This window comes from Ciconia boyciana, chromosome 1 (assembly GCF_034638445.1).
Source record: "Ciconia boyciana chromosome 1, ASM3463844v1, whole genome shotgun sequence".
In the NCBI taxonomy this organism is placed as follows: Eukaryota; Metazoa; Chordata; class Aves; order Ciconiiformes; family Ciconiidae; genus Ciconia; species Ciconia boyciana.
In genome coordinates, this window is record NC_132934.1 from 25,733,549 (window position 1) to 25,750,205 (window position 16,657).

The 16,657-nt window shown below is 39.7% G+C and overlaps 1 protein-coding gene across 8 annotated transcripts in view; it reads left to right on the forward strand.

Moving 5' to 3' along the window:
- The window catches only part of CADPS2 (calcium dependent secretion activator 2), a 318,768-nt gene that overhangs the window by 50,284 nt on the left and 251,827 nt on the right, over positions 1 to 16,657 (forward strand). For all 8 annotated transcript variants that reach the window (XM_072870283.1, XM_072870362.1, XM_072870837.1 and 5 more), the window contains one exon: positions 16,257 to 16,370. In XM_072870283.1, the coding sequence (XP_072726384.1) occupies positions 16,257 to 16,370 (114 nt within the window). The remainder of the gene's footprint in view (positions 1 to 16,256; positions 16,371 to 16,657) is intronic.

Consider the following 16,657-nt stretch of genomic DNA (forward strand, 5'->3'; position numbering starts at 1 on the left):
AGTATAAGACTGTCAAGTTTTCTGTCACTCTTCTCTTTCCAGCCTCATTCCCGCAGGTATACTATGCTTTCACTTCCTAACAGGAAAGCGTGGACTGTTGATATAAGAAAGCAATACTGGGGTTTCACAGGCATGGGCTGTTCTCACAAAGGCTCGTGAATCCTACCATGAGTATAAAAAAACCCCCATCTTTTTAAAAAATTAATCATAGGTGAGTCTTCAGATTCACATGTTTTTGTAATGAAAGTACTTGTGTTTGCAGTGACTTTTTGCCTAACCTGATTATTTGGATTGTTACCTTGGAGAATGTCTTGAGACCTTTGTTCTTCATTATTTGATGTATGGAGGCTGTACAAAAAGAGGAGGGAAATAAAGCATACTTGCTGTATGCTGTTCAGACTAAGAATGAAGACCTTAGAGGTAACATTACTGGTGGATCCACTTTGTTATATTGCAAATTAAAAAAAAAATGTTTTCTTGGGGAATGAGTTTTAGTAACTGCCTGTATTTATTGTTGAGTTGAATATGCATGTATGGAGTAAACAAATCTGTAGTATTATACCGTACAACCTTGCTGTTTGTTGTGATTCATTTGGTTTACTCATTGAAGAGAGAGCAAGTTATCAATACATCCAGCACGGTACAGAGTCATGTTTCAACTGGCAGACAGTCAGCTTTTGTTTTCAATATTCTGTCCTGTTTAGTATTCAGAGCATGGAGGAGAACGTGATGTAAGGGAATTGGTTTGCTGTTTTACTGACTGACTCAGCCATTTAACTCTGTTCCCTCAAGGCATCAAAGACTGCAATAAAGGAAATACATTTTGCCAATAACTTTCTATGGAAATAAGTGCAGCTTAATAACTTTTTAAATTAGTGCTAACATTATTGCACAGTGGAGAACACCTTAATTAAACTTGTCTTTTGGGTTTTTTTGTTTCCTCTAAGTCTGTATTGCTGATACTGAAATCTTATGTAAATCTAACCTCTGATTTATAATTGGAGATGAGATTTTTTTTTTTTAAGTTGAAACTTCAATTGAAAGGTGATTTCTTACAGTACTATTTCTTGTGGGAAAGCAGAATTTTGCTATGACTTTATTGCTCCTTATTTTTAAGTAGGATAAGTGATAAGGTTAAGGCCAGACTTCTCCAGACTTTTATGCTCTATTTTCACAGAATTAAATTTCTCTCAGTGCTTTGTATTGTGCATTGCAATGTGTCTGATGGTCCCTGTTGCTTGCACAAAAAGGCTGTATGGGAAATGAGTTACTGGGATACAACTGTAAAGTACATGAAGTTTTTTAGTTAAACATCATTTTGAAAACCTAATAAAATATCCTAATGCATGAATATTAGGGACCTGAACCCCAAAGTTTCTCTATTAATTGATTTAGAAGAATGCATCTGTATAAAACTGGTGATATGACTGCGTTATATCTCAACTCTCTACCTTCTTTTCATGGCAAAAGAAAGGAGCAGCAGGTATTTGGAGTGGTGAATAATCACGTCTTTGGAAGACAGTGGTACTGCGCTCGTTAGGTAGAATTTGAAATAGTAACTCAAGTGTAAGTAGCTTGTGTTGAATGTAGGAAAAGTTGGATCACAGAGATTATTTAGGGGGAAGCAAAAATTCTGCCTGGAAGGAGAACTGAGCTGAAGATGATTTTGATTTCTAGTCCTGGTTGAGAAGTGTGGTGTCCATCCATGAGTGGTGAGGGAGGAAAGGAAGGAAGGAAAGGGCTATTCGAGTGTAGACAACATTGTGAGCCTCTGGAGGAGGGCTGTACTGGACCCAGGTTGACACCTGAGCACCATGGGAGAGATACCAGAATGACAAGGTAACACCGGTCCCTTTTTCTAAGGTGAGGGAAGAAGAAGAGAGAACTGTGGGTTGTCTGCTTAGATAAGCCTGTTGAATGAGATCTGCTTGTGCATGTGAGATGAGGTGAATGCAAAGGTGAAATATTCTGGATCTTCTCTGAAGCATCTGTGAGGAAGATGATATATAAGTAGAAAATTGATTTATGAAAGCTGAAAGACTGCAAAATTTTGAAAACAGTACAAAAATGGGGAAGACAGATACAGCATGTGTTATGATTGGAAAGAAGTCATTGAAGATCTTGATGAAAGCTATTTTGATAACATCAGTGCATAACATAGTTTACGTAGGGTGGATGTAGAGATCTACAGGGAGATCTTATAAATGGTGTAGCTTCTGCATGTATTTTGAGTAATGTAGATTCAAATGTTAAAGGTACATTTTTATTCATGAGGGTGGGGGGTGGTTGTTTTTCAGGGTTGTCTTCTGCCTTTCTGCTGAGAGCATGCCTGACAGAAGAGAAGGAGGAGAGGTGAGATGGGGAGCAGCATGCTAGAAGCTCTGTGGTCACCAAAGCTGGAGGCAGGAGTAAGGAAAGAGGGGAGAGCAGCTGTGGAGGCTCCGGATTATTGCTAGGAAAGGGGAAATTTTGAGGGCAGTGGAGGGAAATGAAGGGGATGTTGGGGAGCAGTAGGGGCAGGCTGGCCCTTAAGGGGAGGCAGGCTGGGATGCCAGCAGCGGGCCGGAGTCAGGATGAAGTGTGGAGGCAGTGTTCAGGGTCGGCATCTGTCTGGTGGTCCCCTGAGAAGGCCACGGTGATGAGGCAGGTCCAATGCCACGGCAAGGAGTCATGTCAGCGGGTGAAGATGGGGCTGAGTATCAGGGAGGCAGGAGACAGGGCGCTGACAAGTGCCACGCAGCCACCGCAGGGGCCAGGGGCAAGCGGCTCCCAAGGCAGGAGGGTCAGGACTTCCCTGTTGCCCTTCTGCACCACAGCTCTTTGCCATGAAGGGGCTGATCTGTTGACTCGGCCAGCACATTGTACAGCAGAGGTGACAAAACCAGGTATTTTACTCAAGAATATTAACATACTAATATTGTCTGTTATTCAAGTCAGCTGCGGTGTGAACACATATGTGCTGGAGACCAAATTAAAGCTCAGCAGTTACAGGAATTGTGGTGGCCTGAACCGTGCACATCAGGTCACAGAAGGACTTGGTGAGAACCAAGGAGCATTCATGTTGGGTTGCTTTATAGAGCATTTTCACAAGGGAGGACAGAATTAACACTCAGGCATGAAATTTGTAGATGATAATTAGTAGGTGGTGTGATAGCAAATACTATGACTTCATTTCAAATGGTTAAGAAGAGGGAAATATTTAATTAAATAAAAAAGGAAACAGAATCCAGAATCTTGATTATGAAAGAAAAAAGACAACAAATGTTTTCTTTTTAATGTATGAAGCTGCTTCTTCCCTCCAAAGAAAGCACAAGAACAAGGATGAGATGGGAAAAAGATGCTCATAAACAGAAGTAAATTCTAAAAGGCTTGGATTATGTGAATACATACCAAGCAGAGGAAATCAATTAGTATAGCAAAAGGCAGCACTAGAAATAGGATTAAAATGCAGCAAAAAAAAGAGAAAGTTCTGAGTCACTATCAGGAAAAGCCTGACAATAAAATCTGTTAGCTACTGTTATAATTTCCCAATTTAATGATTATGAGGATTCCATTACTTGGAACCTCTAAAACAGAACGGACAGCCATTTATTTGTGATACTCTAGGGAGATTTTTTTGGGTACTTCTCCTTTTAAGGGAATTTTAATCAAGTGTTTTCTTGTGGCTCTTAGTTATATAAAGATTGCCCAGGGAAATATAACTTTGAATAGAATTAGTATACCAATCTCTTGGGCCTCTCAAGAAATGTGTGAAGTCTGACAGATTTATTTAGAATGTGAAAAGTGTACATTTAGATTTATATACTGTATTTTCCTTCTACCTTTTAATGTTATAGTTTAGAGTTCTGAGACAAGCTCATTTTTCCAGAAAGGTGAGTGAATTTGCGCTAAGTGATGAATTTACTTTACCTGTTAATAAAGATGCTGCAGAAGAAAGATGTCAACAGATGTTTCAGTGCTGTGTGTAAACTTTTCACTGACTAAAATAATGCTTCAACAAAAGAGGACACCATAGTCATGTATGGTATATGTATGTATAACCAAAATGAGATTGACTGTGGAATGCTCAGTCTTGTGTTTCAGATATGTGGGTCAATATGACCAAGTGTGTACATTTGGATATTATGTCTGTGTACTTTGGTGTAGAACAGATGAATTGAATCTGGTGTACATAGACATCTGACAAAATATGTTTGATTGTAATATGCTCGAGGATCATATGTTATCTCTACATCCCTTTTGGAAGGCTTTTTTTTTTTTCAGTTTGAGAATTCGAAACTAAGTGGAGTACTGCCTAAAGCTGCAATCTGATGTCGTTATAAAATCTGTATTGCTCACCCAGTAGCCCTGAGAACTTTCTGCAAGCTGACCAGAAGGACTGTGATGATCTAGTCTGACTTCCTAATTATGTGCATTTAAAAATGCATCCTGTTCCTTTTTTCAAATCCTTTCTTTCCGCTAGAACATTTGGTTCAGGAAGATGTTCTTACTTAAGTCTTCAAATGATGGAGAGTCTCCTACATATCTTGATGAGGAGAACCTAGTGGTGTATTTTTTTTATTATTTAAGAATTTTCATTTGAGTGTATTAGACTGCTGATGTTGAATAATGCTGTAGCCATCACGGCTCTTGGGTGTAAGGAGAGCAAGATTTGTGGGAGAAAATTAATAACTTCTCTTAGACTGGTTTGCATGATTGGGGGCGGGGGGAAGGAGGAGGGAGTTTTAGGCGGGCGAGATATTCAAGTTTGAGACAGAAGCATAAAGTTTCAGAGTTAACTGCCAGCTGGAGATAACTGTTCCTCATTGAACTATGTTACGGTAGTCAAACAGACTGTTAGAGAGTAGATAGTTGTGGAAAGTGTACATAGGTACTGGGGAGGACATGATAAAGCTTTTACGTACTTATTGGACATTTCTCTGGTATAATTTTATAATGCAACACAAAACTAAACTTTCTTGGGTTCATGAGTACTGCAGTCTTCTAGGTTTATGAAAATTAGTTCCCAGAGATAGCTCTGAGAGATGGGGCTGGGAGGTCAGAGATGGAGCACTTCCATGAGAAGTGCTCTCTTTGCTGTTAAGGAAATGTTTGTGCAAGTTGGTTGCCATGTGCAGTTGCTTAGTTTCATCCCTGTGGTTTTCATGAGATCATCTGCTGTGCTGGTTCAAAATCATATTATGTGCTGAGAAATAAATGTATTCAGGGATTTGGATGTGTCTGTCACAGGATGTTTATTGTGATGGCTATCCAGATGGTTGTATTTATTGTTCAGATAGTGTCTAGATGTTGTTTGTGATAAACTGGTTCCTGAGGCTTGTCAAAAAGAAAGCTCATATTGAGAGGCTGGGGAAGGATTTCAAAGTAGAAATTTCTTCCACTACAGGTTTCCAAGGTAGGAGAGTATGTGACAAATATAAGTGTACAAGATGAGATGAGGTGATACTTGGATAGCTCATTCAAAGCTGCAGTCTCTTTCGCAGCAGTGGTGTCCTTGCCAGACAGAACTGAAGGTCACTTGGGTTAGCACAGTATTTTTTTTGTTTTTTTCTACGGTCCTTAATATTATGGCTCTTTGAGCATCCTAGTTCTACCATACCATAGCTAAATTGGGTTGTGTGTGGTCATGTGTAAAGCATGTGTGTCTGTATGATGTGAAGCTGTAATTGTTAGTGACCTTACAGGCCAGGCTTTACCGCTATTTCTTTAGGTTCTTCTGTTTGTTAATTGGATTGGAAAAACAGTCCTTCTAGACAACTACACTATTTTTAACAGTGGCCTTAATCAAATGCCTAGACGGAGATTGAAAATGGAGCAAGTGTATGTGGTAATTCCCATAATTATATTAATCTCAGGAATTTCCTATACCAGATGGGGGGGAGTGGGGGTTATATTTAGTGTGTAGCATTTCTGTGCATATAATCTGCAGTAGAATTCTCTTCCATAAATTTGTCTAGTCTCCCAAGTAGATTTTTGGTACCTACAATGTACTTTGGCAAGATGTTGATACATGTCTGTTATCCACTAACCTTGTTAAATTTTCTTGACATTAATTTGTTAGTTGGAGTTGAAGGCATGTAATTAATGAGGTAGTTTTAATATGTGAATTTATTGTCCTTAACCTGAAGAGTGATTCAGTGGTGTGGACTGTCTGCTCCTATCTAGTTCTAGGGAAGACAGAAAGCTTTAGTTCAAAATAACTGTTTCTGCTGCAATTAAGTATTGTCAGTTTATCTTTCTAACCTCCATAAAGAAGTGGTGTTCTTGTTTCTGTTGGGATGATGAACTGGGGAAGGGTACAGGTGGGTTGACCAAAAGATGCTGATGTACAAGTATAGTAATTAAGCATAGATTCGCTTGGAAAATAGAATGGAATACAGCCTCAGCACATTCTCAGATGACATCAAATTGAGAGGAGCATTTGATAGCAGAAGGGCAGGGCCGCTGCTCAGGGGACTGCTGATTTCCTGGACAAATGAGCCAAGAAAAATCTCCAGACGTTCAGCACAGACAAAAGCCAAGCCACACTTTCAGGCCAGAGCCCCATTTGTCTTTACAGGCAAGAGACTGAGTGGCTGGGTCTTCTGCAGCAAAGGACCTGGGGATCCTGATGGAGAGCAAGTAGAGCATGAGTTGAGGGAATGAAGGCTGGCCGCATGTTCAGCTGTATTAGCAGGAGTGCAGCTAACAGGTCAAGGGAAGTGTGTTTATTTTCCTATCTGCTTGGCACTGGTGTGGCCACATCTGGAATACTCTGTCCATTTTTGGGTCCCCCAGTAGAAGAGTGGTATCAACAAACTGGAAGAAGTCCATCAGGGTCCCCTCAGATGCTTAGAGAGGTGGAAGACATGATACACACGGGGAGGTGGGGAGGTCTGGGTTGGTTTAGTCTGGAGAGGATTAGGAGGTTAACTGCTGTCTTGTAGTGCTTAAGGGGGACAGGGCTATAGAGAAGATGGAGCCAGGCTCTTTTTAGAGTTGCACGAGGAAAGAACAGGAAGGAATAGTTACAAGGCACAACACAAGAACTTCTGACTAGATACTGGGGGGGGGGGGGGGGGCGGGACACAACACACTTCAGAAAAAGCATTGGAGCAGGTTACACAGAGAATCTGCAGTATCTTCATCCTTTGAGGTATATGAAGCTTGTCTGGACAAGATGTTGAAGAGCATGATGTATCTTCAGAGCTAGCCTTGCTTTGAGAAGGAGGTTTGACTAGATGAATTCTAGAGGTCCCATCCATCCTAAATTTCTCTGTTTCACAGCCCTCACAGAGAAAGTAGATGGAGTATGGACACAATTCTGCTTATTAATGGAACTAGATAATTTTTTGTGGAAAATATTTTGTAAAATTACCTAGTTTCATGAAATATTTTTTTAAACTTTATCAGAACCCAGAATAAAATGCATACTTTGTTCTGGATTTTATTCCAACTTTCATTGTTATCCCTTCTATTCCTTGAATTTAAGCCAAACTAGTCCCGAAACATGTTGCCACAAAGTGTGATGGGCATATAACTTGTATTTGCCAGGTGCCAAACAGAAATTACAGTCTCTTTGTTTTGCTTGCGTTTCCATCACTGGGAAGAATAATTTGGATTTCTTTTTAATTCCATTTTTCAGAGAAGGGAAAATCTTGTTACCTGTGAAACCTCCACATATTTTTTTTATCAGAACTGATAGAAACTGAGAAGTGCATACAGAAGTTACATGTGTGGGGAACAAGCTGACATTTGCACAACCAAGGAAGGGTTGTATGATCACGAGTGTCTCCTTAGAAAGTGGGCTAAAACAGAACATGAATGTCAACCTTGGAAAACTGAGAGTAGGTTGGAGGAACATGTATTTTGCTGATGGTTCCATTAGTTCAAGCAGCTCTGCTGTAGCCTCCTCAGCTACACTTAGAGATCTTAGCTGCCAAAATGTCCTGGTGTAAGGTTGTTGGCAAACAAAGCTCTTCAGTGCAATGCTTTTGAGGTATGAAAAAGCTGGTTCTGGTAGCTTAATTTACGTGTGGAGAAGTTTTGCAAAATGAGAAAGCTGGTTTCTTGGAGTAAATAGATCTTCTGAGAAATAGTTCTGGGGTTGCACAGTTGACATGGGGTGGAAAAGATGATGTAGATGCAGAGGAGGAAGACAGGTGCTGTGCTGTAGGAAGTGACGCAAATCCATTCAGTCCAGCACAGTTTTAACTGCTGACATGTACAGTGAGTCAGAGCTGTACATCTATGTACATGTTAGCAGCAGTTACCGTGAAAACTTCCCTCTGTTTTCGTTTCTGGAAAGGCACTGGTAGCTGAGGTTCCCACCATGGGCAAGGATCACTGTGTGCATCTCTGCAAGGCATAACTTTCATGGTCACCCGCACAAGCCATCATCAGCTTTCTTGGCTGGAAGCTTTGCTTGCATAGCTTTCAGGCATGACTGGTATCCTTGTGGCTCCAGCAACCTCAAGGAAGTAAAGCCATGGTGCCTCTGTGTACTCTGCATGGGAGATGGCCCCAGACAGTGGTGGCACAAGGGACAGCAAAACATAGCTGGCCTAGCTGTATCGTGTCTATGCAGCCACTCAAGACTGGGAGGAGATCAGTGAAGCCTGCCACACAGAAGAAACAAATACAGTAATATAAATGTAGCTGATGACTGTCAGCTAAATTCCACAGCAAATCTAAGGTAGTAGGAGTAGGCACAAAGAAAATGATTGCAACTGACTGCACTGACAACCTCATCTCAGAGGAGATAGCTTTTATTGGGGTGTGATATTTACTGCATTTAGGACAAACACATAGCAGATGCTTTCTTTTCTAGTGTGGCATAGTCTGTAAAAGGTTGACAGATTTTTTCAACGATAAAGAAATCTACCATTGCTATGAGGAACTTTTAAGTAGTTACATTTTTCTGCATTTCTGTGTATCTTTTCATTCTTCTCTCTAAAAATTAGGAAAGTCTGATTCCCTCCCCCTCCAAAAAAAAAAAAAATTCCCCTTCATTATTAAAACACTTATATTTCCTTTCCTCTCAGGTGGCTAATCTGACCTTTTTGGAAGCTGTCTTCAGTTCTATATTTTGGCAGTCAGTGTGGTACACTTGAATTCCTTCACATCAATTAGACTTTGCCTTTGCTCACTGGCTGTGATTTTCGTCCCATCCCCTCTACTCCCTGAAAAAAAAACAATGCCCAAACCCTCTGTTCCTTGTGAAATGTTTTACAGTCCTGACAAAGAATCTTCAATATGCTGCTCTGGACAATGAAAATATTTAAAGTTTCAGACTTAATGATACAGAAAATATTTCTAACTTACAATGAAATACCCTGTAAGTGGAATTGAATGACCAGTACATTATTGGTAGTGTTTCTGGTTTTTAAACAAGTGGCAGACCAACGAAAGATAAATGCCATATTGTGCTTGTTTGATTATAAAGAATAAGAAATTTGTTTGGTAAATGTATTAGCTGATTTTGGAAATCTAATATTTGATTCTATGAGGCGCTGAATTGCTGCACAATGGGTATGAACACAGGGTAGTCTGTGCTGAGTGACAGCAAACAGAATCCTTACAGACACTGTTTTACTTGGAATAACTTCAGCTTTAAGAAAATCAAAGAACAGCTAAGGTTGCTAAGTGACAGCAAAATATTTATCCGTTATTTAGAAAATCAAACTGGTTTATGCAATGAATAGTAAAGGACAGCATATATTGTGTGCCACCCACATGCCGTATAGGACTATTATTGTACACGATGAAGACCTGCATAATTCAGCATAGTAACCACAGCTGTCACCCCTGTGTTAGTACTGAGGTTCTCTAATATTATTTATTTAGGCGTCTTCCTCAGAAGAAAATCTCTCGAGTAATTCACTATAAATGACCACTCTCCATCTCTGCTCTGAAACACAAGTAATATTCTCGTTTGTGTAGGCAGATACTGGAAGAGGAGGCAACGTGGGGGAGAAGGAGGGGAAATGGAGTGAGAATTGCTGTTTATAACTGGCTGTTTGCTTTTCAGGCTTATTCTCATCACCAATGTGAGATGAAGCTCATTAACAGCCAGTCATGTGGCACAGGCGTTTTGTTTTTCTGGAAGGAGAGGATAATGATGGATTCAGGCTAAGGCTCTGTCCCCTGCCTTGGGCTCTCGCAGAGGAAGTGAGTGTGTGGCTTTCCAGAGTCCAGCCCTGTGCATAAATCCCTCCCCTCCACCACGGGTGGTGGTGGTAAGCTGGGGTTACAGCAGGGTTGGTTAGGGTCGAAGACCTGGGTGACTCTTGAGTCTTGCTCAGCAGTAGAGTGAGAGTTGTTTCAAGTGTTGCTAGATGCTGTCCTGCCATTTCTAAGGCTCATTTGGGAAGAGGAAATCCCACTGTGATGGGTTGACCAGTACCCCTGCACATCGGAGCTGGGAGACCCTGCAGAGGAGGCGCAGCAAGGGAGTCCCTGAGCTTGACATCTTTGAGCACACTACTGCAGTTGGAGGATTTGAGAAGGTGGGGAGACCAGGGAGATGGCAGTTAGATCGGCACTTAACCAGCTACCTTTCAAGGCAAAGTGAAATTATATGAAACAAAATCTAAAAAAAAAAACCAAAAACAAACATGTAAAGCACATACATGCTCCTTTTGTAGGCATGTGGAGCTTAGGTTGAAAACTTGGTTTGATGTGCAAGTAGACCTGTTAAATGTGTAGGCACTTGAACACATGGTCTATTTGAATTGCTAGGAAATTATTGGTAGTTGAATTTTTATCATCCTAGAAGTGGTGTGTTAAATTGAGTGTCACTGTAAATGCATTCACCTGTTGTATTGTCCACATTTGCTTCTGGCTGAGGGTATGGGCAAGTGGGATGAGTTATCCTATAGCGAAATTCAATTCATGACATCAGAAAGTTAGTCCTTGGCATAATTTCTACTTTTTCCCCTTTTTTTAACTTGACAAAGAGCCTGGCAGGACGAGAAACAAAGTTATGTTCAAAGTTATGTTCAAAGAAGTGCGTGAGAAGTTGGACGGAAACGGATTGATTTGTACCTTCATTTCTGTTCATTCAGAAGATGCAAATTTATCTCCTGAGTGAAATGGAAGGGAGACACAGCTGTTTGAGGGAACGCTCATTGGGTTATTTCTTTTTCCACTCTTCTCTGCTCTTAAAAAGTATCGTTTTGGCTAAAGTTGTCCAAAAGCAGCTGCTGCTGTGGAAGGCATTGGGCACAGTAGCATAGTTTTGAAATAATAAAGCTTCTTATTTTTAGGAAATGTTCAGGGACTTAAGTCATGTTTGGTGCTACAGATAGTGTGCGTTGCAGCTGAGATTCGGGGAGTGGCTCTTTGGTTGGCTCCTCCCTACCCGTTTGTTTTTGTAGTCTGCATAAGAAATATTTTATCTAACTCTCTCTAGAATTGCAGTCATCACCTCCTGCTATTTTCCTAAAATACCCATATGGTCTGAGAAAGGGTAATTTCACACTACAGTGTGGGCATAGAGAAGAAGCAAGCAATACTGTTGCTTGTGTTAAGGTCAGGGGCTTTTGATACTTGCACAGATCCCAGCTCTGAATGTGAAGACGTGCAACCTGCGGTTATTTCTTTGCTATATTTCTAAAATTGCCACAAGGTGGCAATGGTTCAGAATGTTATTCCTCCGGTACCAGCTCTTTGGCTGACTGCACTTGCGGGGAATAGGGTCAGCCGCAGGCTGTGGTTGCAAGAGAGCATCCGCGGTGCTGTGCGGCATGGGGGGAGAGGCTGGTTGTGGCCAACACACAGGCCACGTTTTAAGCTTTTTCATTCTAAAGGCCAAAGTTTTGTAGGGGACAGTTGTGCTGTGAGTTACGCCTTTGCCAGCTGCTGTGGCTGCATATGTTTAGGGCAGTAGTGAGCTGCTCTGTGTACTTAGGCAGTGAGAAGCAGATGAAAATGCTCTAAATGGAGCATCAAACTCTGTGAAGCTAGGGTTTTATTTTTTTATTTCTTTCTTTCAAACAGAAGATAAACAGTATTACTGCTACAAACACATACATGCTTCATTTTTCCTTCAAAATGTTGGAGTTTATTATAAATGACATAAAACCTGTGACATTGGAACAACTCCCTAAACTGCCAGATCTGCTTGAAATGCAACTTCTTATAAAAATAAGAATTTTAACTCTGTGTAAAATCCATTTGTTGAAATTGTTTAAAGGTATGAGTGGAGCTAAACCAGAAATGGCTCTAGGTTTTCATACCCAAGTTTCACTTTAGAAGGGGAAATGCAAATCTTTAAATTAGTGCTCAGAGGAATATATTGGGATATATAAGACTTCTTTGAAATGTTAAATGAAATATGAGAATTTTTTTTAATAGTTAAGTACTTGAGGCTCTTCTGATACCTTTGTATTACTCTGAAAATTACAAAAAGTTAAATTGCTACTGCAACTTAAAAAAAAGTCATTCTTAATTTAATTAAATAGCTCTTTGAGACGTTTATTCTGTCTTAAATATATGTTTTAATTCTTTGGTCTACTAAGGTTAGCAAATGTAAAGTAAAAAATAAATGTTACTTTTTGTCAAAGGCACAGGGATGGGAGGGGAAGAGAAATTTTTATCTGTTGCTTGGCTGCAATAAAGAAAAAGCAAATTTGAGGGCAGTTAATCTTGTTTTCCCTTAAAGTTGTCTTTGCTTATCTTCAGTCATTCTGCAGAATGCAATCAAACCTGATATTCCGAGTCACTGGAATTTAGTTATACATTCTCCCATGAAGCAGCAGTAGTTATTTATGAAGTATCACACAGAGTTACGACAACAGATTTCATACCACTGAGAATGCAAAATCCAAATAAGCAATACAAAACTGAAGCAGGTTGATGGAAAGCAACAGAATCAGTGAGGCTTTGCTGTATGCTTCAGGTGACACTTGGACTTCAGTTTATATTTGGGGGTACATGTAGTAATGTCAATTTTTATTTTCATTTTGCTGTTCATGGTTCTTTCTGTTAGAATTAAAATGCAGACACAGAGGCACTGACAGTAAAGATGTAAAGAAGTAGTGAGGGACTGGAAGCAAAGGTCTGCCATGTATGGGTCTTGCACACAGAAAAGGAGGAAAAGGCACATGCAGTGGAAAGGTAATCCTACTGCAGAAGGATTTTGAGCTCCTCTATGTGAACTTCTACCAGAGAGAATCTGGCCAGGCTTATTGCCCTTAAGTTTAAGCATTTCACTTGGGATTCTGGTTATGCATGATGTCCTCATCTCTTGTTCCTTGTTAACCAAGATGGACAACTTCAAAGGTAGCCCAGACTTGGATAGGTTGAGCTGTTTGTCAGTATCCAAGAGTTAATGTCCTGTACAGACACCCGTTTGTCTCCATTTGCTATTATGGCATTCTAATGCAATTAGACTCTGCATTTCTAAGCTACTACTTGTACTGTTAGTTTTGTTTTGTTTCATCTTTAAAGGTACTTTGCTGCAAATTGAAGAGTGTTAATGAATCCATTAAAAATGACCAACATAAAAAAAAAATAAAAGATGAGTGAGAATACACTGTACACTCAATATTCTGACAAATAAAAAAACCAGAGGAACTGTATGCTACAGCAGACTACTATAATCTGTATCTTGGCAGTTAACACAACTGCATCTCTATATATGACAATACTTGGGACCTGTAAAACAGACTTCAGATCATCCTTAGTGCAATGTGTAGGTTTTCATATTTTCCATTGGAATTATTATTATTTTTTAGTTTTGCAGGAGAACTTTATTCCTCTACACATCGAGATTTTGCACTAAAACATAAGTAATGTAAGAAATGTACAGTAATCCTAAAATGCCACTCAACCCTGAGAATTACTTACTACCTGAAGTAGTGAATATGAAACCATATATAAATATTTTAAAGGCATTTCAGTTTGCTGAACTATGATGGTTAGAAATGAGGAAGCCAGAATTAAATTTATATTTCATTGCTTTATTCATAATGTTTTTGTTTGATATGTGGGTAATAGACAAGCAAATCACCTAAAGAATGAAGTCTGCAAGCATGAAAACACATTTCCATAATTGCCTTGGCAGGAAGCCTGCATGTTCTCGTAGCAGAGCTGTGCATATTCCATGGGATGAAGGAGCTGCTTGCTCAGCAGTGGTGCACCGTCTGCGAGAGCACTTGGCTCTTAAGTCCCCTACGAGAACAAGTGTGTGCTGAAAAAAACCTCAAACCATCCTTAATGATTTGCATTTTCCGGTATCTCAACTTGTCCAATATCTTTAGAAAATGAGAGAAGAATAAGGGGAATCGAATAAAGGGAAAGACCTGTCCTGCGTATCTGGGAATAAAGTTTGATTTCTGTTAGAAGCAGCTAACCTTTGAGGTGCAGATTCTGTGCAAGGAATGGATGTCTGGCAGACAGGTGGATAGCTGCCATTTTTGGTGTATGTGCAGACATGATACAAATACTTCTCTCCCATTGATTTTTAACTAGCAGTGGTACAGGCTGGCAGTAGGTCAGTGTTGGGCTGCTGCTCTCAAGAGCTCATGCAGAAAATTTTTCCAAGTCACGGCAACCTCTGTTGAAGTTTGCTTGCCTCAATGGGAGGCCTTTTCTTCTGTAGGGGTTTCTTGGGGCTTGTTCTGTATTGCTAATCGTTTCGTTAAGATGAGGAACAGAATTATCATGTATTTTTAACTAGCTTGGATTTTTTTCAAAGGCATAGTTCTTTGGCTTTGCATTGTTAGTGTCCACATGTCGCCATTTTTCAGAGGATTTCTCATATCAAGTATTTAGATGGCATCTATACTATTGTTTCCTGTGAAAACAGAACAGCTTTCAGGTTTGCATTCAGTTTGGAGAGAGTTTTGCAGTAAATTGGTGTGTTTCATAGAAGCACATGACTTGACAAACAGCAAACTTTATGTAGGATACATATCAAAATCCTCCCTTGATCTGAAGGAAATAGAGATTGTCCAAGGACACGTTATCAGGATAGCAGTGATTTTGCTAATCTATTAACAGTGTTGTAGCTTAAATGGCTTCAAAGTGTCGACACTAGAGACGGGAAAGCCTAAGGTCACCATACTCACTGTAGATGCCAAAAAGTTCTGTAAGAAATGATGGTGTGATCGGGGTTATGTTATTTGTTGCAGGTTAGCCATTACAAATATAACTTTCTGCCCTCTGGAATGATATTGTCAATTTCTGGCTATACATTTATTTATTTGTTTATTTTTAACTAAGCAAAATACAGGAAGGATGAAAAAACTTTTCAATCAGTTGTGTTTGAATTTTTGTAATGTTAAATTAAAATTCAGCAATACTCACTAGAATAAAGGCTTTACATTAGTTTTAAAGTTCTGGGAAAGCAAACCAACTATTTTTAACTGTTGCTTTGTTATATTAGTATGTTAGTGGCAGTCTCCTTTGATGTGACATTCTAACTTGTCACAGATTTGATAAGGAGAAATATCTTACTAAATATTTCAAGAGTTGATGGGAACCTTGGCAAAAGGCCTGCGTCTGGATCCCTGGAGAGCTTTCAGATTTTGCCTTTTCCTATAACATTAAACTTTGATAAAAATGGTTGATTGCAAGGCTTAATCATGTAACGTTCTCTACTAGGAGTCTGTTTTCACAATGTATTCAATTTTGATATGAAATCCACCAAATGTAATTTGATATCAGTCTTGGAGCCTTGTGGCTACTGTTCCCCAAGATTAGTTGTTTCACGTCACTCACAGTGGTTTAACATCAGTGGCTAGAAGTCCATTTTCTTCATAGGGAGCATGTTTCATCCATTCTCTTCACGGTGAGTGTGCTTATTAGAACATACCAATGGTAGTGCCTAGATTACTCCGAAAAATGGAGGCATCTCAGTTGTTTTTCACTTACTTGTGAAAAAATTGAAATATTTGAAGCTAAGAGCTAAATTTTATTGGCTGGTGCTGCTGCCATGGGGAGGGGTCAGCCATTTTATTCAGCATATATATATAAAATATTGCTCAGAAGAAGTATCCATGCAGACTTACCTGTAGCATCCTGAGGACACAAGGGAAAGAGTAGAGGTTTAGTTGCATGCTGAGTGCATGGATGACTTGCTGCAGCAACCTGGCTTGCCCAGGTGGGACTCTGAAGAGCTGCGACTCACCAGGGAGCCAGCTGGCCAGGGAGCCTCTGCCTTTTCTTACCTGTTCACATCTCCAAGTATGTATAGTGTTGCATATTTTTACTTCAAGACTAACTGCATTTATTATTGTTCTCTCCCCTCTCCTTGTTTTTTTCTTGCATAGCTCAATAAGCAGCAGCTACAGATACTGAAGGAACGTTTCCAGGCGTTTTTGAATGGGGAGACGCAAATCGTAGCAGATGAAGCATTTTGCAATGCTGTACGAAGTTACTATGAGGTAAGTTATGTGTTTTGTTTTCTGTATTGTTTAAAAAGTTCGTAGGATCTCTTTTAATGCAAATACAAGGAAACTAATTTTAAGTTTCAAAGGCTGTGAACTTCCAAACCGTCTAGAAATAGCTTCCTCCTACTCCAGTTTTGCCTTTTTAAAAGTTGAAATCCACTGCCTGGGCACAAGGGATAAACTGAAATGGAAAAAATACCATTTTTGAAGAAGGAAAAAAAAAAAAAGAAAAGACAAAACGAAAAACCCCTGGTGCTAAAAATCTTTCTGGCAGCATTTGA